This window comes from Lampetra fluviatilis, chromosome 53 (assembly GCF_964198595.1).
Source record: "Lampetra fluviatilis chromosome 53, kcLamFluv1.1, whole genome shotgun sequence".
Lineage (NCBI taxonomy): Eukaryota > Metazoa > Chordata > Hyperoartia > Petromyzontiformes > Petromyzontidae > Lampetra > Lampetra fluviatilis.
Window position 1 is genome coordinate 6802657 of NC_136327.1, and position 25134 is coordinate 6827790.

General features: G+C 49.2%; 1 protein-coding gene across 4 annotated transcripts; it reads left to right on the plus strand.

Moving 5' to 3' along the window:
• Positions 1-4901: 4901 nt before the first annotated feature.
• LOC144949335 (uncharacterized) lies at positions 4902-25134 on the plus strand. Of its 4 annotated transcripts, none has more exons than XM_078879304.1 (14): positions 4902-5126; positions 6125-6606; positions 7702-8463; positions 9747-10017; positions 10492-10625; positions 11942-12807; positions 13627-13855; positions 14230-15928; positions 17567-17674; positions 18408-18555; positions 20486-20545; positions 21604-21693; positions 22228-22328; positions 22612-25134. In XM_078879304.1, the coding sequence occupies exons 2-14, from the start codon at positions 6138-6140 to the stop codon at positions 22727-22729; spliced, it is 5055 nt and encodes a 1684-aa protein (XP_078735430.1). In that variant the 5' UTR covers positions 4902-5126; positions 6125-6137; the 3' UTR covers positions 22730-25134. The 4 variants fall into 4 exon arrangements, with proteins under 4 accessions (XP_078735430.1, XP_078735428.1, XP_078735429.1 ...); XM_078879302.1 differs by having other exon boundaries at positions 4902-4935; XM_078879303.1 differs by having other exon boundaries at positions 4902-4935; positions 7705-8463.

Consider the following 25134-nt stretch of genomic DNA (forward strand, 5'->3'; position numbering starts at 1 on the left):
ATAAAATAGATTTCTGTTTATATGATTGTGGTTATGGTTGTACTTTATTAATCCTTAATCTCTGCCATTACATACAATGAAACAAGAAAAGGTAAAAAATGAAAAACAGAGCAATGTAATTCAATACACTATTAGACATTATTGTAAAAAATAAATAAAAAGTCCATCCTGTGTGTTAGTGAATTTTTTTATATTTTAGGCAAGAAATGGCAGGAAATTATTTTCAAATGTAGATTTTTTTTTCTGGGGGGGGGGGACCCTCAGACCACCTGGAAGATTTGGTCCCCTCCCCCCAATATTGACTCCATGGCTACGGCCTTGCATCGTAGTAGAAGTAAGATATGTTTTACACTTATTGCAACATGGGGCGATTGAGTTTACCCCCGCTCATGGATTCCTGGCTGATGACTCGGTTGCACCAGTAAAGTAACCACAGGCAGTTGGTGACTCACGTAGTCGGGAAACTGATGACATGGGACTGCAAGGTTGGCGACTACTAATTAATCATTCTAGACCCTCTCACCAGTACTACGAATTCCAACGACTCAATCATTTCCCCCTTTCCACTGCTGGCATGACCCAACCAGATTGGCTGGCATGGCACCATCATACTTGGCTGGCATGGCACCTCTCAAATGCTGGATTGACATACTAAACAGAGTTTCATTATGTGTACGTGTCGTGACATAACGTCATGTACGTATGCATAACGTGCCAGCTGCACCGCGCACGTGCATGTAGCGGCATAAGGGTAAATATGTACACAGCCACTGCGCCACTACTCTTCCCAATATCAAATATTTTAAACAAAACTCAACATATCCGCCAATAACACTGGCCTTAAAATAACAAAATGAGGTTACGTTTCGTGCAATGGACCTTCATAGCACGTGACCACTCCATATACTATGAAGAAAGGCCATTTGCCCGAAACGTTAACTATTTGTTTCTCTTTTTTAGGCAGAGTTGTTGACGAATGTGGTGGGTTTTGTTGTTATACAATATGTGGATGTTGTACCACTGAAAACGAAGTATCACCAATGTGTTTAATCATTAAATATAGATCAACCAAATGAGTGGCACAGTACTGATGAAAATTTGAATGTTTCATCATATTCATATCCTCATCACTGGTTGACTCATGCCAACATCCTTCGGGGAACTTAAAAATAGTTAAACTGTGGGAAATCAAACATAACTTTTCCCATGGATAGACTCCACTATGGAAAAATGGAATTTCCACCACTGCATCAGGGATGTACAGTAAATGGGTTCAAGCCGTCTGCGTTTAATTAACGATGTAACAGTAAAGTGCACACTTAGAGAGGTGCGTGCATGAAACGTTGAGAGACAGAGGAAGACGGTGAATCAGACTAAAATTGTTTGTTAATTCGTTAAAGTGTATACTTCGTATATGTGCGTAAATTTCAGAAAAAATATATAATATTGATTTTAATTCTACAACTTTGCATCATAACCGGAACGCTGAAACCGACACTAATCCTCTAGCGCCCTGTTCCAGCGAACAATCTGACACCAAATGTCCACAGAGACGCGCAATCCGCAAAGGGAGTTAACACGATTTCGCACCAATGACAACCACACACAACATCTTAACAACCATCAGCCAAGACATAGTAGTAGGTTTTTACCCTTTTAAACTGGTACAAAACTGACACCTTTATTCAAGGCATCATGTTTGCAATAACCACAACACAAGTAGTCAAAAAAGCAAACAAAAAGAAGCAACTCTGATAATGATAATAATATGCACTGTCCTTTAAGTTGATTGGTCCACACCCGAGACGGCTTTCTTTAGATCCTAGTCCCCATTGGTGGTTGGACCAGATGACACCAGAAGGCGTACAACTCAAACACAGTGCAATATCAGAGTATTGAGAGCTCGGGGTAAGCATTTACACTATGAGATCTCTTTTACCAGTGGCAAAATATAGTAGTAAAAGGGTAAAAACCTACTACTATATTTTGCCACTGGTAAAAGAGATCTCGTAGTGTATCAGCCAAGACCTCGACGTCACCTCGCCGTCGACTCAAGCACCGATCTCATCCCTTCTGCTGCTGTCACCGTCCTAGGATCTCACCCCGATGCCGGGAGAACGCTGATCGTGAACAGAGTGGAGAAACGCGGACGTCCAGAAAAAACATCCTCCTCATCATTCCGGACTCAAACATCATCATCATCATCATCCTCCACGCACCTCCTCCTTGGCTTTGTCATTCCTCCCCGAAGACACCGGTGGCGTGGCCATCAACCCCATTAGAACATCACCAGGCCGAAGTGCACATCTCCTTAATGATTTTGGAAATCAAAGACACAGACGCAGTAGTGCAGGCATGTCCAAAGTCCGGCCCGCGGGCCACACAGCCCGCGGTCAGATTTCATACGGCCCGCAGCTTTGGTCTTATAATATGTTAGTTATGGCTCGCCAGCTCTGTCAGAATAAATACATCATAAAACTCATGGAAATGTAAGGTATTCTATACAGTTTGTTCAATGTTATCTGACTGAATAAAAGGCAGAATTGCGTTTTTAGAGTTGTTCACGTCTGCCTGAGTGGCTTATATTTGGTTACATTGTCATTTGAAAAATAAAGGTAATTGTGACAATGAAAATTGTTTTTATAACAATGTGTATTTCCACGTAACTTTTGTGGTTAAAAAATGTCAAAAGGAACTATTGGTCCCCGGGCATCTTCACTTTATCAAATGTGGCCCTCTTTGCAAAAAGTTTGGACACCCCTGCAGTAGTGCGATTGTGGCCATCCAACCCAACACTGTGGCCCATAATAGTGAACGGCTGTAGAGCAGCAGCACAACGACGCGGACTCTCTCCTGAAGCCTTCTCGTGGCGAGCAGACCTGGACATTGGCCTTTAGCTCCTGAACCATACTGCCATACGGTTATTGTTTAACAACCCTAAGCGCGAAGCGTGTGGCGATGTTTTTTGAGAGAGGGGTCCTTTACCCGTGAACGTCTAGCAGTGCAATCTGCGTTAGTTCTACCGGACATGTGCGGGCGAAGAGCTTCATGGCTCATCGGATTCCTCCAGTATAAATACGTATTCTGATTCTGTGTTCAAGCAAAGCCTGATCTCTACTGATGGCGGACGGTAATGTCAAAACCGGACCACAGTTTTAACCTGTTTTGAACTAACGTTGCCAATAATGATGGACTCCTAGAATAATCCTAGATTTGAAGCTTTCGTGACTGCAAGGAATCATATTCTTAGTTTTTTTCGGTAAAGTCACGTAGGTAAAACATCAAAATTATTTTATTTTATTTTCATTAATTTTGATGTTTTACCTACGTGACTTTACCGAAAAAACCTAAGAATATATCCTAGAATAATCCTCTGTGCGGCTTATGGGATATAAGACTAAAATAATAATAATCAAGTAATGTTTCATTTGGAGGGACTAATCTCGTATTGTAAAGTCTTCCTTGTTCCGCTGGATGTCTGTGAAAAAGAGCTTCACAGCTCATCGGATTCCTCTCAAGTATCAACACGTATTCTGATTCTGAGTTCAAGCAAAGCCTGACCTCTACTGGTAACAGGCGGTAATGTCCACACCGGATCGGAATTGTAACTTGTTTTAGAACTAACGTTGCTGTTATTATTGATGCACTCCCAGGACGATCCACTGCGTGGCTGATGGCACGTGTCACAAATAATAATAATCAAGTAATGTTTAATTTGGAGGGAGAAATCTCAGATTGGATAGTCTTCCTTGTTCCGCTGGACGTCTGTGAAAAAAAGCTTTATAGTTCATCGGATTCCTCAAGTATAAACACGTATTCTGATTCTAGATTTGAAGCTTTCGTGACTGCAAGGAATCATATTCTTAGGTTTTTTCGGTAAAGGCACGTAGGTAAAACATCAAAATTAATGAAAATAAAATAAAATAAAAACAAAAATCACGACGTTTCGGAGGCAACACAAGTCTCCGTCATCAGGTGGGACCGTCACAGCCGAATTAGCTGCATCAAGTGAGGCAATGATTCAAGAAGAAATACGTATTCTGATTCTGAGTTCAAGCAGAGTCTGACCTCTACTGATGACAGACGCGGAAATGTTCACACCGGACCGGAATTGTAACTTGTTTTAGAACGAACGTTGCTGTTATGATTATTGATGCACTCCCAGGATGACCCACGGTGTGGCTGATGGCACGTGTTACAAAATAATAATCAAGTACAGTAATGCTTAATTTGGAGGTACAAATCTAATGTAGGATTCCTCCAGTGTAAATGAATAACAACTTGTGATTTCTGAGATTTGCGTTGACTTGAGTGACGCTCAGCGTTCTATATTTGAAGCTTTCGTGACTGCAAGGATTCATACTCTACGGTTTTTTCGGTAAAGTCACGTAGGTAAAAAATAATAAATGAAAATAACTAAATTAAATCACCGAGTGCATCAATGTAGTTATTTTCATTTATTCTTTTATTTTATTAAATTAAATCACTGAGTGCATCAATTTAGTTATTTTCATTTATTATTATTTTATTTTATTATGATTCATGCTCTTAGGTTTTTTCGGTAAAGTCACGTAGGCAAAAATTATAAAAAATAATAAATGAAAATAACTACATTAAATCACTGAGTGCATCAATGTAGTTATTTACATTTATTATTATTTTATTTTATTAGGATTCATGCTCTTAGGTTTTTTCGGAAAAAGTCACGTGGGTAAAAAAAATAATAAATGAAAATAACTAAATTAAATCACTGAGTGCATCAATTCAGTTATTTTCATGTATTATTATTTTATTCTGATTCTCACATACAACACTCAGTGTTGTATGTGAGGGGGGGGGGGGTATAAAGGCGGAGCCGGGGGATCTGCGAGGACCAATAGGATTACGGCTGTGGCGTGACGTCATGCGACGAGTAAACAGCCTCGGTAGGAGGAGGTGGGTAAGGCCGATGGCCATAATTCACAATAATTATCGTGTAATTGTATGCGTTCGCTAACCAAATTGTACACGCGCGCGTGCGGTTGCATGTCGGCGCTAGAGGAGGCAACTAGCCGTGCGTCGCGAGTTTGAGTTTTTTTTAGTGTTTTAATTTTTTTTTTATGCGGGAATGACGGTCGAGGCCTAAGGTGGGTTGGGAAAGCCTCGCTGTTGCCTAAGCGGCCTGCCGCCGGGAGAGGTGCGGTCGCCCCGGTTCTCAAACGGCTTCCCTTAGCGCGAGTTCTCGCCCACCGGGGCAAGGGAAACTCGTGCATCGTTTATTCGTGACGTTTGCATTGGAGACGGTGTAAAGGGGGATTGGAAATGGGTTTTTTTGGCCCTAAAGTGTAGTCAAAATGGTTTGCACGAAAGGGCGAATGATTCTCATGAGATCGGTATTTGCGCAATAATGCTACGTAGGAACATGGTGAGAGGAGTGCATAATATAGTGATGATTGCAAAGTCATCGGATATGGAATGATATTGATGAATGTGTAGGATGAGGTGTATGGTCATAGATGATTATGATGAGTTGTACGGATGTTGAACTTCTTTCGCACCATACGTAGCCAACCGTGAAAACCTCGTACCTGTCAACCCATACGGTTTAACCGTATTCTTGTTCGGGGAAATTGAGTTGACAGGTCCATACGGCGTACAGCCATTTCAATACCGGCTTTATAGGATGAACGTTGACATTTCTAAGAGCACGGGGTGGCCAATAGGGTCCGAATTTGTCTGGATTAAGGTAGGGACTTATAAGGGGTTGACAGGTATGACATCGGAAAGTTGAGGATAGTCCTTTGTATGATGCAGTATATGGTATATGATATATGGGATGATGATGATTATTGCATATGATAATGGCGATTAATGAATGTATACGTATAAACTCTAGTTTGCAAGGCGTAATTATTTTCCACTACTGTACCTCCAACAATCAAATCTATAAATGACGAGATGAACGCAATTTTTAAAGAAAAATAGTGCAGGCCGGAAAACCATATATATTTCAGCAACACAACAACGTGTAAAAGGCACTCAGCCTTTGCGCATAATGAAAATAAACCACCAGTAGTTCCTGAAGAAGTGCATTGTGGTCCTAATGCCATAGATCACCATTAAAATAAAGTTATCTTCCTTTCAGGGCTGGTCTCACAATGTGCTCTGCACCACCAAGCACGGTGATTTCGTGCCCTGGCTTCTGCGAGCTGTCCCCACCACCATCTCCTCCACCACTCCCGTTTGTGGTTCAAATTCCGGACGAAGTTGACACTGATCATCTAACCTCAGCGGAGCTTCCACCACCACCACCTCCTCCTCTTCCCAATCTTCCACCTCCCCCATGCCATCGTCTCAGTTACCATAACGGTGCTGGCGATGATGGCGGTGGCAACAGTGGTGGCGGTATCGGTGACGGTTGTGGTGGTGGGGATGGAAGCTGCGACAGGGCGGTGGCTTCCCGTGGAAGTGAGGCTGCCGAAGAGACCGGGTTTATCCCAGGGTCCAGATTCGGGTGCCGCGCTTGCGATGCCGCGGCCGATGGAGCTGCGAGCCATGAGGCAGCGATGCGAGCGGGCGGTGTCGACATGAGGTCAAGGGACCGCCGTGACAAGACCTCCACCACAGGTAAAAACTAAACTAAAAAACTTAACTATTTTTTATTTTACCAGGTAAGGCGCACTGAGCTCTGTAGCTCTTTTTCAGAAGTGACCTGGCCACAAATTGATAGCTCAACGAAGTGGCTTATCACCTGGAAATTTATAACAGCCAAATACTCGAAACGCATGTTTCTAAGGTTATGCCAATTCACAGCCCATACAGTTCATTCCTGATTGTGGCCATATCCTTTTTAAGGATGAACTATGCTTGCGAAAAAATAAGTAAAATGTTTTATTTTCATGATGGATTGTCTGATTTTAACTTGTCAAAAGTCAGTGATTCGGTGCCCATATAACTGCAGACGAGCAAACAAGTATGCAAATAAACTGGCTAACAAGAAAGAAACATCGTACATAATGCGTTCTGTAACGTTTTCCAGCATTACTTTGTTCTGAGAAGTATTTAATTGGTGATAAAAAGTTACCTTCCAAACCGTACGACGAGACGTCACAGAGTGCAGGATGTGTGATGTCACACACAGAGATGTCATTGGGGAGCGAGGCATGTACATGACATGTGACAGCTGTGTTTTATCGCCAAACAGCTACGTAATCGCTGATACATTTTACAGTGTTAATGCATTTTTCTAAGCAAAATTAACATACGTTTTGCATTTGTGTTTTTTTTACTTTCCAGGCAAGGTTGTAAGTGGTAATGCTTTGTCAGTCTTGTTGTGATCATTCAGAACATTGTGAACACAAAGTTGCGTAAAAATGTATATCATCATGCAAATTAATTGTGCTTTTAATCTGGTATCTTAAGTTTTCATCTGATTTAAACAAACTACACTAATCATTACATTGTATCGCATCACACTGAAGTACATTACACTGTTGTATCACATCGTATAGTGTAGACTTGAAGCTTTCGTGACTGCAGTAATATATATTCTCTGGTTCTTTCGTTAAAATCACGTAGGTATAAAGTTAAATAAAGTCACCTACGTGACTTGACCGAAAGAAACAGAGAGTATCGTATAGTGTCATACTGAAATACATTGCATTGTTGCATCGTGTATTGTGCTGTTGTGATATTTTTCTGTCTGGTGGGGGCTCCCCATAGCAGCTGGACGAGGAGAGAGCTGGGGCCAGGAGGAGCGCCCCAGCCACATGGAGCGATACCTGGCACTGAGGCGCAAGCTGGAAGAGGTATTGAGTGTGCGCAATGAGCCTGCGGGCGGTGGCGGTGGCGGTGGTGGTGGCGGCAGCGGTACTAGTGCCAACAACACCAGCAGCAGCAGCGACACTACTAGTGACACCAGCAGTAGCAGCAGCAGCAGCAGTGAAGATGAAATTATTTATGAAGATGGCCACTTGTACACCAGTGCCGGAGTGTGGGGCGGGCACTGGGAGCAAGGGGCCGACGGAGTAACGTTGGCAGAAACGGCGGCAGCGGCAGTAGAAGCAAGGCCAGTTTGGACCATAATTGATGATCCTGGCAGTACTGGTTGCCGAGATGGAGACGCATCGTCAACCGAGCACTGCGTAAGCAGCAGCGGCGTCTGCGCTGGCGATGACGATAACGACGACGACGACGACGCCAGCTGGGCGGCCGTGACGCGCGGCTGGGGCAGGAGCCGCAGCGACCTGGGGCTGTCCCAGGCGCGGTTGCAGGGAGCGGGAGCGAGCGAGGAAGTGAGCGGCGGGGGTGGTCGCAGGGGCAGCGCCGGTGACCAGGCGACGCTGTGGGTGTACCGGAGGGAGGGCGCACGGGATAGGCTGCTCTCTGATGATGACGAGGAGGACGAGGAGGATGAGGAGGAGGACGCCTTCCACACGGCTTCGGGCGGCAGCGACGGGTGCTCGTGGGAGCATCGCGAGCGAGGTGGCTGCACGTTATATTTTGCGTTCGTCTTTTTGGAAAGGTCCGTGGCCTTGTCGCATTGGAGTTGTTGCACCACTCCTGTGGGTTGTAGGTCACAATATTTTCCATCACTTTGCACCTGTTTGTGTTGGTTGCAGTGAGACTCTGGGTTGCCACAGAATCTCTAATTGCTACTTGACTCTTTAATCAACTGCCATATAACCATGCCTACACGCCTGAACTGTATTTTTAACTAGGTGAGAGCCTCATTATAGTTCATTCACTCATACAGTTCGTTTATAAGCAGGTGAGCACCAATTTACTCTTAAGTGTCTCATCAAGCAAGACCTGGTTAAAACAACATAATATGTTAAATATGTTTCGATTTAAAGCTTTCGTGACTGCAGGGATTCATCTTCTTGGTTCTTTCGGTAAAGTCACGTAGAATGGAAATAATAAAATAGTAAAAATAAAACATAATCAAATAATTCTCACGACGTTTCGGCCACAACGCAAGCAGCCGTCTACTCGACAGACCTGCTCTCCACCTGAACCAAGAAGATGTTAAATATGATAAAAAGATCAATGAAACTGCAAACACCTCTTGCAAAATGATAAACTTAATTGGGGATTTTAAAAACCTTAAATATAGCTATAATTTTCAATAACATTTTAATGAGGTAATAGGCTAGGTTCAACAGCCCTTAATAGTACTCTCTCACAAAGAATATACAGCGCAAAAATAAAACCACTGTCATAGTCATTGTGAGTCGCTCACCATCACTAGTCGGAGCATCTGCCCGGTTGAACGAGCAATGGCCGATGACACGGCCTAGCGGTAACACGCTCGCCGCTTCCTGTAGATGTTCACGGTTCGAATCTGGCAGTCACCCTGGTTAACACCGCAGGTTTAACATCCGTAAAAATTGGTGCCGTCTGCATCACAGTGGACGTTAAGAGTTCTCGTGACGTTTTTTGCAAGATTAGGCCATTGTGTGCTCGTGCCAAATTAGATAAATTACCTGCCACTTATATGTATCTTGAACTTCTTTTGCACTGCACATAGCCAACCGTGCTAACATTACTCAATTGAAGTATACATAGCAATGATCACCCCCTGCTGTGAACGCTTGGTAGGACCCTCCAAACAACAGTCAATAGGCTCATAGAGGCTTTTCTGGGCAAAGGTGTTTAATAATAATATTGTCTTTTGATGCACTAACCAACGTTTACATTTTTAAAATAGATGTTGCTAAATAATTAACTGGGTAGTCAAGTTTCCACATCCTCGCTCTCTCGCGCAGACCAACTGGCACTCGCAAACTCTGAAGACGAGTTGCTGCTGCTCCCACCCGGCCCCGAGACGTCCGACCAATCGGGCGACTGCGCAATTTGCGCCAGTCGGAGCGCGGCTTCCTCGCCGGCAAATCACGGCATGCCGTGCAGCCTGTTTGCGGCGGATGGTGGGGAGCTCGCCGCATCGGAGGATAACGGGTTTGACTCCATTCCCAGTCTCAATGAGCCGTTTCTGGATCGCACGGAAAGTTTTGCCGACGGCGGAGAAGTATCGTCCGGGTAAGTTCCAACTTTCGCGTTATTTTTATTAACAGGCTGGGTGGGAAGTGTGCTTCTTGGGAAGCCTTGTACAATTTCAACTGTGTTACGTTCACAGCAACACAAACGTATCGCAATGGTGGTTCAAATATATACGTAGAAGGTTTCAGCCAATTGGTGTATAAGTATGCAACAAATTCGCTACGTTTGTCATTAACACACAATATTAACGTAACCACAACTGCCAACTGCACCAATAACACAACCATCACCACCACCAGTATCACGGGATCAGCACCACCATGGTATTGTTGTTGGTGGTGGTATTGGCCTCTTTTTGGTGGTTGTGGTAATGATTAAGAGCCATCCCCTGCATTTATTATTTCAAGACCAAATAAACACACCACCATGAGCCCCGATGACTTTCTTGTGAGCTCCCATTGTCAATGATGCTGTCACTGAGGATTTGTTGTTTTATTTTGGTGGTGGGAGCAGCAGGAGGAGCAGGGGGAGCAGCAGTGCCAATGGAGACATGGTGGGGCACAGCCTGCCCTGGGCTCCATGCCCCAACGATGTTCTCTCCCCTCCCGGCGGAGCCACGGGGGGACCTCTCCATCGACCATGTGGCGGTGAGGAGGAGGAGGAGGTGGTGGTGTTGGTGGGGATTGGATTGCAGAAGTGGTATTTTTTGGTTGGTGGTGAAGATGTGGCCAACATCAGTGACGTGTATCTGACCGACCCCAGGCCCTCCCCCAGGTTTACTTGGCCTTAAATGAGTGCCTGGTACAGCGTGTTAACATCACCACCAACAAAACTTGCCCCAACAATGTTTCAGGTAATATGGGCATCGTTTTGTATATATGTTGAACTTCTTTCGCACTGTACGTAGCCAACCGTGCTAATGGGAGGTGCGGGATAGTGTTGATAGTGGTGGCAGTGTTGTCGGTAAAGTGGTATTGTGGTGGTGGTTGGGGGTGTTGTGATGATGTTGGTGGAGGATATGGTTGTCATGCTGCCCGTACTGTTGGTGTTGCTGGTGGTGGTGACATGATTCGGCCTCATTGAGTACCTGGTGCGGTGTGTAAAAATAATCGCCACTGGGGAGACAAAGGCAGCCGGGCGTGGTGCTGGCCACCCACCCCCTCGTGTATCTTGGCAGCCTTAATTGGTGCTCGCTAACAGCGCTTGCCCCAACAATCTGTTTCAGGGTGTACGGGGGGGGGGGGTCTTTGTCATCGGTGACATGATCATGGTGGACACTGTGATGTTTGGAGTGCTGGTGTTGGTGGTGCAGATGATGGAAGTGTTGGTGGTAGCGCGGATGGTGTTGGTGGTGCTTATGTTGTTGTCGATGATGGTTTGGTATGATGTTGGTTGTTTTTTTAGCGATGACCTGACTGACTGGTGGTGGTCATAGTGGTAGTCATAGTGGCCTGGGATGTGACCCCAAGCTATGGGTCAAGCGAGTCGTCGTTATCCCTGTATGGTCGATAAAATGAACACCACCCTCTAAGAAGCTGCTACGCTTGATGCGTGAAAGTGGAATTTTCACCACCGATTCAGAAGTATTAATGAATCACAGAAGTTGTCACGATCATCGTAAAAAATAAAAAATAAACTCTCATTCACAGCCCTTTACCAATCCATTGATGGATGAAGACCTCTACACATATTTTTCAGTCATGGGGGTTGTTTGGCCATACTTCACCACCCTGCTCTGTTAATTGGTGAAGGGGTGGAGAGGCTAGGTCCTGCCATCACCAGGCGCATCACCCTCGGGAGTGTATTATATACAGGGGTTTCCAGCCTTCGGAAGACAAGGTTTTGGAGCGGCCAGCATTCCGTTATGATTTTGTTTATCGACTCATCGTCCCGGCTCTAATTAAAATGACAGGCTGAGTAGCCACCGACCAGGGTGACACCCTGTCCCCCCTTGCGTTTGCAGATGAGGCCGAATCTCCGAGCGCCGGTCAATGTTGCGCGGACTCCTCCCACGACTCCACCCCGAATGCCTCCCCGTCGCACTCCCAGCCGCACGCGCCGCCGCCGCACACGCCGCCATCCCCGCTCAATCGCACGCACGACTGCTCCCCCCAGTGGTTGAACGCCCGCTCGGGCCTGGGCGGCCCGCTCCCGCACTCGCGCCTACGCCACCACCACTCGCACCACCACCACTCGCACCATCACCACCACCACACGCACCACCACCACTCTCACCACCACCACCACACGCACCACCACAACGCGCAGCGCCACCCTTCCTCCACGCTGGCATCATGGCTGCGTCAGCCGTTGCTGGTACCGGAGATTCCGGCGGTGGCCGCACCGCAGCGGCTACCGCCGCAACCGCCGCCGCAATTGCAACCGCCGCCGCAATTGCAACCGCCGCCGCAGTTGCAACCGCCGTCGCAACCGCCACCGCCGCCGCCGCCACCACCGTGCTGCGAGTTGTGGGTTGCCGCCGCAACCACCGGCGCCGCACAAACGCAGCCGACTGTGGCTCACCGGAGCCACCCGTACTTCAACGCGCTGGGCGGCGTCGGTGGCGGCGGCCACCACTACCACCACCACCGGGGCGGCGTGGGGGCCGGCGCCTGGCGCTCGCCACTGCCGACGTCTCTGCCACCCTTGCTGTTGGTGCCGCCCATTGCCCCCGCTCCCTTCGCCGCGATGCAGCCCTTGGACGGCACCATGGGGTTTAACGGATACTCCGTGCTGGGTCTCGGGGGTCAGCCGGGCCCGCCCACGGGCTCCGGTGGTGCTGTCGGGCGCCTCCGCAACGCGGCCTGCAGCAGCGTCGGCGCCAATCAGGTTCGCTTGTGGGTGGACGTGATGAAAGCAAAGGGATCGGGTAGGTTGGGCGGCTAATAAATTACTCTTCAAGATTGATAAAACAGGTAAATAATGAAGCGATGAATTACATTTCTCAGCCTGAAAGAATATTATACGAAATCTACTTGTATTGCACTGCTTACAGGTCAAAAAGAAAATATTTTAAACGTTTGCAGAAGATATGTTATGTCGAAGCCAGCCCAACCGATATTTCTGTTCTAGTTCTCTTCCCCCATACATGCTTCATCACATGTAGCTCTCTCCTCTAGAGCCTCTCCCCATATCCCTTCTCTCATCCCCACCTGTAAACGAAACCACATAACCTGTTAATCGCTCCCAATACGATCCTGCAACGATGCCCAGATCACCCTAACTAATCCTCAACATCGTCCAATGACTCTCCCATCTCGCTCCACTCCGCTCCATTCACTCGACGCTGCTCCGGCAACCAAAGCTTTTCTGCTGCCCACACAGTCTGGAATGCTAGCCCCCTTCCACCAAAGCTGTTGACTTGGTGCCCCTGTCTGTAGGCGGAAGGCCTTCCTCTTCCCCTCTGCCTGACTGCGTCATCTCTTCTCCGTATTTTATATTTTTTACACATACACCTCTTTGTTTTTCCGAGATGCACATCCAACTACTTCGTGCAGCGTCTGGAGATGTGGTTTTATTCATGACAGGCTCCAGAGAGATGGCTACAACTCGGAAGGCCTTCATTCAACAGTTGATTGTCCACGGCTGATGCTCGGCTACAATGATAATTCCAGCTTGTATCTTAACCGCTTTTGTTCACATTTTCAGGATATGACGGATAGTCCCAGTCGTCGCTCGAGCCTGGACCGAGCCCCAGCTGACCCGGTCTCCTCGGAGGGGCTGACCGCGTTGCCGCCCGACGGAGCCACACCCGCTCAGCCGGCGCTGTCGTCCGAGTGCCCCTCTCCACTCCTGCGCCGCAGCTTGTTCAGCCAGGCGTGGGGACCGGCCGGCCTCTCTACGCCTTCAGGCACAGCCATGCGGCGTGTCGCCCACTGTGAGTATTACCACCGCCACCATTGCGACTGCCGTCACCATCACCGCCATAATCAGCACCCGCCGTCTTAGCCACCGCCGCTAACAATTGCACCACCCCCTCCTCACCACCGTCACCATCGTCACCGCCATTACCGCCACCCATCGCTAACGCCATGAGCAATTCTGCTGTAGGCTGGGTGATGTCTGTCAATAAGGTTTTCGCAGTCTTGGATGATTGTGGTTTGTGGGCTGCTACGAAGGGGCAGGCCTCAAATGGCTGTGGGCCGTATGGCGCACAGTCTCGAACCGTGTTCGCCCCTGCCCGTGTACGCGTACAAGTGAAGTGCTTGGCTGTTCCTCCCCTGACGCTTCGTTTGCGACTCCCGCTTGCAGGCAGCGCATGCGCGCGTCTCCCCTCCCTGTGCGTCTCCCCGTCGCATCGCCGCGTCTGCCCGTGCTTCTCGTGCCCTCCAACCCCGCCGGGCGGCTGCGCCGCTACCTCCGCTCGTGGGCGGTCATCCCCGGCGGAAGCTGTCGACGGGGCCGGCGAGACTCGCCGCCTTGACGACGATACCGCGACCGCAACGCCTGTCACCACGACAAGCGTGACTGCGGCAGCAGCAAACCAGGTGCCCGCTCAGCCGCCGGAATTCTTCTCGCTTCCTGCCTCGCCCGCTTCGCCCACCTCGCCCGCCTCGCCCGCCTCGCCCGCCTCGCCGCGGGGCCGCCGGCGGCAGCAGCAACTGCTGGGGCGCTGCTGTCACCAAGCGAACTGCGCCATCAGGCGCGCGGTGACCGCCGGAGATCACCAGCAGCGGCGCCGGCTCGCGGCAGCGCGTCGATCCTCGACCCCCGATCCCTTCTTCCTCTTCGACGCAAACGGCGAGGAGGACGACGATGAAAACGACGATGACGAGGACGAGGATGACGACGTGGTCGTTGACGGCGCTGCCGCTTCGGCCGCGTCCACGCAAGCGTCGGACGCAGTTGCAGGGACCGGTGCTGCTGCTGCCGCTGATGTTGCGGTGTTGGTAGCGGCCACCCGCCAGTTGATGGCGAACCGCGTCGAGCGGCTCCACCGCTGCTGGGAAGCAACGAAGGCGGCGCTGGCAGTGGCCACCGATGTGCCGCCCGGCACCGATGGCGCCGCGGAGTCGTCGGCATCGGCGGTAGGCTGCGCCCGGCCTCCGACCCCGGTGCCTGGCTTGGATGAGGTTCAATTCCCGGGCGAGGGCGACGGCTCGCACTTCGACTTCCCGCCCCTGCCTCAGGAGCTGCGGGCGGAGCCACACGCGCGGGCAAACGGCGCCGGCGATGATGTGGGTTCGTCGACGCTGCTCAACTCTACGCCCAAGCGGCGCTGCGGCTTCCGCTGGCCGTCGACCACGGGGGTGGCTGGGCCGGCGGATTGGGCCAATGCCTGCCAGCGTTTGCCACGCTCCCCGGCGATTGGCTACCCATTCCGCCGTCGCTCAGCCGAGCCATCTGATGTTTTCCTGTCAATGCCGCCGCCGCCACCGCCGCCGCCGCCACCACCGCCGCTGCCGCCACCACCGCCGCCGCTGATGGTGCTATCCGCGTTGGTGAGGAGTGCGGCGCTGGGAGCACCGGTGGAATTGACCAGCGCTGGGGAGGCCTCGGAACGCCAGCCGCCCTTCGAACGTGACGGTGCGGACGGGGCAAGGACGACCAGCTCGAGCTATGAACCGATTGGTGGGCGCCTCCCGCAGTACATGCAGTCCGAGTCGCAGGTTCTGGGTGGCAGCTATGATCTCGCCCTGCCACGAGCCCATTTCTACCCACACATGGCATCCTTGTACCACCACCATCACCACCACCACCACCGCCACCATCACCACGGCCACATCCAGCAGCAGCAGCATCAGGAGCAGCAGAGGAGTGGAGGGGATGGCCAGGCCTTCGCGCACCACACTTCGATGAGAGGGCACGGGGCAGCCGATGCACGGCTGTCTTCGCACGTCTCGTATGGACAACCCATCTTCGTGGCGAACGGCGGCGTGCCGGTGCCGTACTACGTCCGCCAGCAGCAGCAGCAGCAACAGCAGCCCAACGATGATGGCGATGGTGTCGGGTACGTGGATGCTTGCGCGCTAGCGTTGTTGAGAGCTTGGTCACTTTGAGTGGTGGAGACCATGGTCGTGACTGCAGCTGCTGCTGTGATAGCAGTGAGAGTGTAGCCACCTCCATTGTGAGCTGTGGTGGTAGCTGGCCGTGCCTGCCATTGCAACCACTGCTGCTGCTACAACAACAGCACCGTAGGTCAACCAATTCCGGCTGTAAGTCGGAGCTAATTAACGTGTCTACCTTTTTTTGATAAGGGAGAAACAATCGCCAATGGTCTATGTACATACCTTTCAACCGCTTTATCAGTAACTACCTTATTATAGACCAATTCAGACCTTATTGGTCACTCCATGCCCTTAAAAATCTCAATGGTCATCCTATAAAAGTCCCCATCACAAGGCAGAAACACAAACAAAAAATGTTTTCCCGTATTTAAACGGCTGTACGCCGTATGGACCTGAACTCGATTTGCCTGTACAAGAATACAGGTAAACCGTATGGTTTACCCGTATGTAGGACACACGGGGGCGGGGAGTTGGACAGAGCCAATCAAATCAAGTTGTCACGCCAAGGGCAAAAATATGCCGACGGATTTGGGCTTTTCGGCAAACAGGAATGTCGAGAGACAAGCAGCATTTTGACAAATTTCGATTTAAAGCTTTCGTGACTGCAGGGATTCATCTTCTTGGTTCTTTCGGTAAAGTCACGTAGACGGTAAATAATAAAATAATAAAAATAAACCATTTAAATGATTCTCACGACGTTTCGGCCACAACGCAAGCAGCCGTCCTCAGGTGAAGAACAGGTCTGTCGGGAAGACAGCGTCTGAATGTTTTCCCGACAGACCTGTTCTTCACCTGAGGACGGCTGTTTGCGTTGTGGCCGAAACGTCGTGAGAATTGTATTTTATTATGTTTTATTATTTTATTATTTCCCTTCTACGTGACTTTACCGAAAGAACCAAGAAGATGAACATTTTGACAGTTGCGCTGGAGGTGACTTTTAACGGCATCGTCAGGCTTAGCTCGTGATCCAGGTCCTTTAAGTAGGTGCCATGATGTCATCAGAACAGCCATGCATGATGTGAACCGGCTTGGTAGTTCGAATTGATTGCTCGTTGTGATTGGTAGGCTACATTCCTGTAATAAGGTGACTCTATTTAGAGGTTGGTGATAATAGGCTTTTCTTCATCATATTAAGGTTGTATTGAAAGCCTGCGTGTAAAATCTTTGTCTGCGTGTGGATGCATGTCCCTGTGCGGGTAAATGTCTTTGTGTACGTGTGGATGTGTGCGTGTGTTTTTCTGTGCACCTAGCCTGGCACAAGTGCCATGGTGACATCTTTGCCACTTGGTGCCGGACCGTGGTGGCTGTTATTTTTTTTGTTGTGTACATGTGTGCATGGGTGTTAGTGTCTTGTGTGCGTGTATGTGGCACAGTGAATAACACAGGTGGTACATCTTCCAGTCATCTCAGTCCGTTAATCCACAACACCTGGGTTTGTCCCGTGACCTGCCAGTGAGCCTTCGACACTTCGCGTGCCCTCAAGAGTGTACCTAGCCTGGCACGAAGCGGCACGGGTGACATCACCGCCGCTTAATGTCATCGTTGCCGTGTGACCGTTCACCACTGTCTGGCTTCCGCAGGGATCGCGACCGGGAGCCACCGCTGTCCGCGCCGCGGTACCGCGCGTTCCCCCGCACGAGCGCCGCGCACCGTGGGGACGACGCGCAGGCCACTCGAGACGACTCCAGGTGACGCTTCGGTGCCGGTGGCGGTAGGCAGTGGCGGTAGGCAGTGGCAGCAGCGGCGGTTCGGCACGCTGCGCTACGAACCCGGCGGCCCGAGTTCGATTTTCGTTCGCGGCCAAAACCGGTGACGGTTATCTGAACCGGTTCTGGGCTGCCCCTAGTTCGACTCAAATGAGTGCCTGGTGCGGTGGGTAAACATTGCCTAATGGGGAGACAAAGGCGGTCGGGCGTGGTGCTGGCCACCCTCCCCCTCGTGCGTCTTGCTGGCCTTCATAGATAGGTGCTCACTTAACAGCACTTGCCCCAAACGTCTGTTAAGGCTATAAGGGGGATCTTAGTCTTTGAAATTGGTGGGGATGGTGGTGGCAATGTGGGTGCACATAGCCTGGCACAAGCGTCGTGGTGACGTTACCACCACTTAGTGGCGAATGGCGGTTGTTGTTGGTAGTTGGTGGTGGTAAAATTGTAGGTGGCAGTGCTCGTTTTGCTGCCGATTCAGTTGTGATGTTGGCGATGGTGATGGTGGCGATGATGACGGTGGCTTGCGGTGGTTGCGACAATGTTCGGATTGCAGGTGGTGGTGGTGGTGGTGGTGAAGTTGTAAGAAGTGGTAATGCTTATAACTTTGAGGATGATGACCTTAATAACGATAATGTAAGCCAACTGCTGCTGCAAGCAATGACTGACGACGATGATTTTGACGACGGGTTGCGACGACGACGATGACAAACCGCAGGTCTCGCGGCGAGGCCGACTTCCATCACGCCGTCCCGCGCACCGTCCTGCCGCTGCCGCCCCACTCGCTGCTGCGCTCCACACGTCCCTCCCCCGTCCGGGTCCAGCACTCCACGCTCGGGAGCTCCTCCTCCCACCCCTCGCCCATGGTCAGTCGATAAACATTCGTACGGCGCTGTGCGAGCGAATGGCCAACGATTACGCAGATATTGGCCAATCAAAAAAAAAGGGGGGTGGCGTTTCACACGACGCTATAGCAACCAATGGGATTGCTCGATGCGTGGGATCGCTTGGAAATGAATACACGCAGTGATTAAACCTCGAGGGATCGATACTCTAACGTGGATGTCGTTCGACTGTCCAGAATCGATACAATAGACACCTCCAAGTCGGGTTCCACAAGACCATATATTGGCAGAGACACACCGCTAGGGGCAATGGCAACGCCTGCTTCCTACCATATATGGGCAGATGGCTTACCGGTGATTTCGTCGGGTGTCCAACTTTATAAATAAGAATCTTGATTTGAAGCTTTCGTGACTGCAGGAATCCATACTCTTTGGTTCTTTTGGTAAAGTCACGTAGGTAGAAGAAAAATAATAGATCACGACGTTTCGATCGCCATGCAAGCAAGCGTCTTCAGGTGGGAGTGGTTGCTTGTGTGGCGATCGAAACGTCATGATCTACGATTATCTTTCTGCCTACGTGAGTTTACCGAAAGAACCAAAGAGTATTTATTAATAATAATCAGGTGAAGACGGCTGCTTGCGTTGTAGCCGAAGACGGCTGCTTGCGTTGTAGCCGAAACGTCGTGAGAATTATTTTATTATGTTTTATTTTTATTATTTTTATTATTTTCCTTCTATGTGACTTTACCGAAAGAACCAAGAAGCTGAATCCCTGCAGTCACGAAAGCTTTAAATCGAAATAATTATATAGCGCTTTTTATTAAGGATCTCAAAGCGCTGTACAGGATGCAGCAGCAGCACCCACACACTGGGCATGAAAATAATATAAATACATTTTAAGAATCCATTTACTAAATTAACTAAAATTTCGATTTAAAGCTTTCGTGACTGCAGGGATTCATATTCTTGGATCTTTCGGTAAAACATGTTTTATTTTTATTACTGTATTATTTCCCTTCTACGTGACTTTACCAAAAGATCCAATAATATAACAAATTTCATAAGTGGAAGTGTATAAATAGGGTTTAAAGCACATTTTTTTAATGTCCACAGACTGCATTATGTATTACAGCGCGCGCCACATCAATAAAAGCATCTCGAAGCCCTTTGCATTAAGCATCGACGAGTAGAGAATGCCAGTTACCACCTGGCATTTCGTCACGGGCAGCTGAGTGGGGGGGGGAATGTTCTTGTCGCTCATAGGTCAGGGAAACCACATGCCCCTGTCTGGCAATTTCGATTCACCAAACCCAGGCATCTAAGCGTACCAAGGACAAATCTGCATTCAATGGGTGATAGAGGTTTCAGTAGTCAGGCGCCTCATTTGTAGATTGTCATATCCCAGTCCATTCGGGACGCTCCATCAGTCGAGGTTTTTAAGGCTCGTCTGAAAACGCATGTATTTTCTCTTGCGTATCAGTCTTTGTACTCTTAGTTTTAGTGTTCATGGTTTTTACAGGGGTTGTGTTATAAAGCGCTGTGAGGCCTTGTGTGAATGGCGCGATATAAAACTTGAGTTCGACGTACTGTGTTGGCACCGCTGAGATTCTGGTTTCAAATGTTGGGTTTCATCCGGCCTTGATTAAACCGGGTTTCTCTAGTATAGCGAGTTCATCGTCTCGGAGGGTAACCAATGACTGACATAGAGGCTCAGAGACACACCAATAGATGAACATAGACACACACAGACTCACCTAGACTTAGTCGTGAATACATTGGGCTCTCATGTTTAGTGATTTGATATCACCTACATATTGCTTCTGCTGGGTTCTCAAATCTCACGAATTGATGGTTTCTACCCGGTCACCAATCGCCTATATGAATCCCCCTTGTGTCCGCTGTGTCTCTGTGTCTCCCCTGTGTAACCCCCGTGTGTCTCCTGGGTGTGTAGCTCGGTTTGCCCCGGGTATTTATGGCAGAGATCCTCACCGTGCCAAGGCCAGAGCTGGAGGTGAGGACATCGGAAATTGTGTTGATGAGTTGGGGTGGGGGGAAGGGGTTTATCTTTTTCTAGGATGAAGACAAATAGACAAATGTATACACTTGGATTTGCAAATCTTTGCTCCACGTGTTTGTCATCGGAGGTAAATGATCAGCTCTCCTGCACCTCCGATTAGCACGGTGGGCTACGTACTGTGCAAAAGAAGTTCAGCATGCATACATAGTATATGACATTTTTAAAGCATTTGAATAAAAAAAAATTAAAGGAGTCTCCAAAGAAAACCCTCGTTTATGAAGAGGTAAGGCTCAAAACTATGCTGTACAGATAGGTCGGCAACCTATTTGTTGTACTATCATCCATTGACACCGTGCAGTACATCTGTGGGGCTTGGGAATTCACTCGCACGAATAATGTCGCTCGCGTTGACCGAGGTTCTTGTAAGTTGCGGCCATGGCCTGCGTCTGGCTCTCGGAGGGTCTCAGGAGTGGCCCACCAAGAGGTTTGGCCCGCACAGAGATGTGGTTCACATATAGAGACATGCCGATCTCTTAATACGGTATTTGTAGTTGGGTTAGATCTCGTTAATGTAAATGTGTCATAAACCCTACTTGCACCCGACACAGCCAATCAGTAAGGGATTGTCACGTGAACAAAACGTGCCAATTCGTTACTACTTCAGCACACCTGTGTGTTGGAGAGCAAACCTAAAACATCAACAGTTTAAGCATGAAAATGAGATGATCAAGAGATAGAAATGAGAGTGTTGTGAGAGGTTCACAAGAGAGAGCCATGCGATATCTGGAGACGAGAGCGGTGTGTAACACGGCGGTCACACACGTATGGACGCCATGGGCAGCACGTCGCCACGTGCCGTCATAGTTGCCCGCCAGGACACTCAGAGTTGATCTTGTTGTGGCCCACTGAACTGCTTCTCCGATTAGCACAGTTGGCTATGTATGGCGTGAAAGAAGTTCAACATTATTTTTCCACCGTGTAAAAAAAAAAGTTTGATAGTCGCGAGATGTTGATGATGATGCTGCTGCTGCTGCTTCGGTTCTGTTTTGCAGGACCTGATGAATTTTGACTTCCAGTTCATCCTGCACGGGGCTTCTCAGAGCACGATCGAGTGGTACACGTGCGCGCACAAGTACAAGAAGGTACAAGCACGTGGCGGCTGCTGCTGCTGCTGTTTCGCCCGGTAGTCAGAACGCTTGCCAACGAGCCAGCTCGCACAGAGGCAGCAGTTCAATTCCTGTTAATAGATATATGTACTGCTCTGTAATGTTTGAAATGCAATGCTCCTTAATTTTACTGTAATCCCATCATGCTGAATCCTTATAATTTAATGAATTAATGCCCTGGTTTAGTAGTATTGACAGCTGTTAAAGAATTGTGAAAGGTTTTTCAGGTACCACCACATGCGCGCACCACGCACACTTGTGTGTATGTAAGTTGAACTTCTTTCGCACCGCACGTAGACAACCGTGCTAACGCCACACACACGCTCCAAAGACAACACACACACAACACAGATTGATAATCTTGCCCTGGCCAGACATGCGTAGAATCATGATCAAAAGAAGTCGGGTATGGTGATTCATTACATGACTTGTGCTAGTTCAAGCAAAGGCCGGTAATGTAGTTTCACCACCCCCCCCTTCCAAAATAACCCCCCCACCCCGGCCTCACAGCTGAGGCCTCGTAAAGAGGACAAGAGGCCAGACGCCGAAGAGAGCGATGATGAGAAATGCACCATCTGTCTGTGCGAGCTGGAGGACGAGGAGGATGTGAGGTTTGTGAATTGCCGTTGCTTGCTCTTCCTTTATATATTTTGGCACAGCACAGCGCCGCTTATCCCGCTCGCCGCGGACTGATTGTACAGGTTGCTCTGTGAAAAAGTCTGATGTGTGAACATGGATGGAACATGAAAGGTGCATCACAAAAACTGCACTGGGTGTGGGCGGTCAGTTGGTCAGGATGAATATGCGACCTCAGATATTCAATGACCGGGGAAATCTCTGCTGTGTGCCCCCCCCACCCCCCATGCCTCATTCTGCCTCTCCCTGGTGGTACAGGAGGCTGCCCTGCATGCATCTCTTCCACCAAACGTGCGTCGACCAGTGGCTCGTCACCAACAGGAAATGCCCGATCTGCCGGGTCGATATCACAGCTCAGCTGCCCGTGAAACCCTGATCAGTTCGGAGCATCATCCCCCTCCCTCTTCCCTACCCCTCCCCACCGCCCCTCTCCCCACCGCCCCACTCCCCACCGCCCCTCTCCCCACCGCCCCTCTCCCCCGACACACAAGACCCACAATGCGATGAGGCGCCTACCTTCCTCACTGCAGTGCACACACACCACACCAGTAGTGTCGTCCTACCCGTACAGCCCCCGTTGCGCGTGTACAGCTCGTGCGATGATCCACTGCTGGACGACGGCCTTGCCCTCATACAGTGCGGGTCGTCGGGGTTATTTGACCGCACTGCCCCCCCCCCCTCCCCTCCCGCTGGTCAGCGCGGGTCGGTGAAGGCGGGGAAGCCTGGTTGGCGCAAAGGAGGACGGTGCAAGACGCTGCACAAAACTGTTCCTCATCAAAAGCTGGTTTGGGAGAGGTTCATTTGTAACCCGACTCGAGGCACGTCCGGCATTTGAAACGGTTTGGTCAAAGCTGCTGCGCGAGATCCAATTATTCCACGCGACGAGGGCTGTTCGGTGCAGACGCAGCGCGATGCACCCATTCGTCCTGTAAGGACAACAATGATCACGCGATGGAGCTTGTGGATCGCCGGTTTTCACGCGGTGTCTGCGGTGGCCCGGTAACCTCTGTTCACCACGACGTTTTACAAAGAACCTGTTCTCCCGCATTGAATCGTGACCTGTGAATCGCAACGATTCATCGAATCGCAGGGCAGGTGAAATCGATACGTCGCTGCTCCTGGCGTAACTCTCTTTATTGTCGCAATCCTTGCACTGGATATTTTTCTGACCTATTATGATCTCTCGAGGAGATGGTATCTGCCATTGATGTCGTTTCGTATATTTTGCACTTGCATCCCTCTGCTGCGTACACGCACACCTGCTTGGCATTCCGTCATTGACATTTTGCTTTCCTGCCTCCCACACTTTTGAATTTACGGCACGCTATTTGTTTTTGTCACTCGATTGTACGATATGCAGCCATTTGATTAGGCGTAGTTAACCTACTGATTTGTTTTGCATTCGTTTTAACGTTGGCATCAGAATGTTTTTTTTCTTGTTATTTTGTTGAAAATAATCTCACCCGTTCTCTAACAAGGTTGACCAGATGATCGATAGAAAGGCCAGTAAATAATGAGGTCTTCAGATGAGGAACAAATCCTCTCGAGAGGGTACAGATCTATCTGTTACGTGGTCTTTAGACACGGACCAGTTATGATCGGCTCTTTATACAACAGAATGAAGGACCGGATGGGATTCTTTACACAATAGACAAACCAGTTCCTGATTGGGCCTCGAGACAAATGTCAGAAAAAAAAAATCTCAAGTAGGCCCTAAATTTGCTTTGCCGTTTCTGCGGCTCCCCTCGCGTTGAACGAAGATCTCCGATTTTCATTGTTTCGCACACAAAGGTGGGAATGATGTAGAAGCAAAGTTTGATCTGTTGTGAGGTTGAGCAAGTGCTGCTTTGAACCTTCGCAAAGCACCCACGGTGATCGAAGTTGGACATTTTGCGGTGTTTCATGCTGCGCCCCTATAAGCTGAGCGCAGGTTGGGTTTTTTTTTTTCCCCCCGTTAGGAAAAAATAATTAAGTCATGGTTTCTTGCATGAAGGCCTTGCGCTGTTTTTGAAGCACGTGTTCATTCGGTGCTTGCGTCACGTTTCGGTTTCGCGTCACGTTTTCGACTCCCATGACGCCCGCAGAATTAACAGTTATGTCACGCAGCAGCTTTACGCTGAAAATGTTAACAAAAAATCGCCACCCATCGGCTTGTTGCAGGGAGAAACCTCTACACGGCACACGTGCAGCCCATTTGTCAGACCACTGCTGGATGAGGGCCTTCCCCATGCCTGTGTGGGTCGTGGCGAGTATTTGACCGTACTTTGCCACGCTGAAGTACGGTGAACGCAGGTGGCATCGACGCGAGAGCTTCGAAGTGCAGCAAAAAGTATCCTGCTGCCCACCACATAGCTCCAAAGCAGCCTATAACACCTGTTTTGCATGGTGGTCACCCATCCAGGAAGCAACAATAGTCTAATCCTGCAGTACTTTTTGCGTTGATCTTTTTTTTTGCAAGCACATCGGTGCAATAGAGTCTGTGCAAGTCTGTGGTTAGAAGAAACGCAATAAACAAATGTTTAAGGTGAAAATAACGTTACTGTAAATGGCTCATCTTGCTGTGAATACAATAACATGTCCCTCAATATAGTTGGAACGGGTACACCACATCCCCCACATGTAACAAGGTTTGTTTTTGGACAGTGGACCCATCAAAAGTGAACCAAAAAAATGCATTGTAGTCCTGAAGCTGAGTGCGCACAGCAATGATTCTTTGGTGTTGAGCTGCATCCCCATGCCGTGCAGGTTCCCGTAATAAAGTTCAACACAGCAATGCCGGCA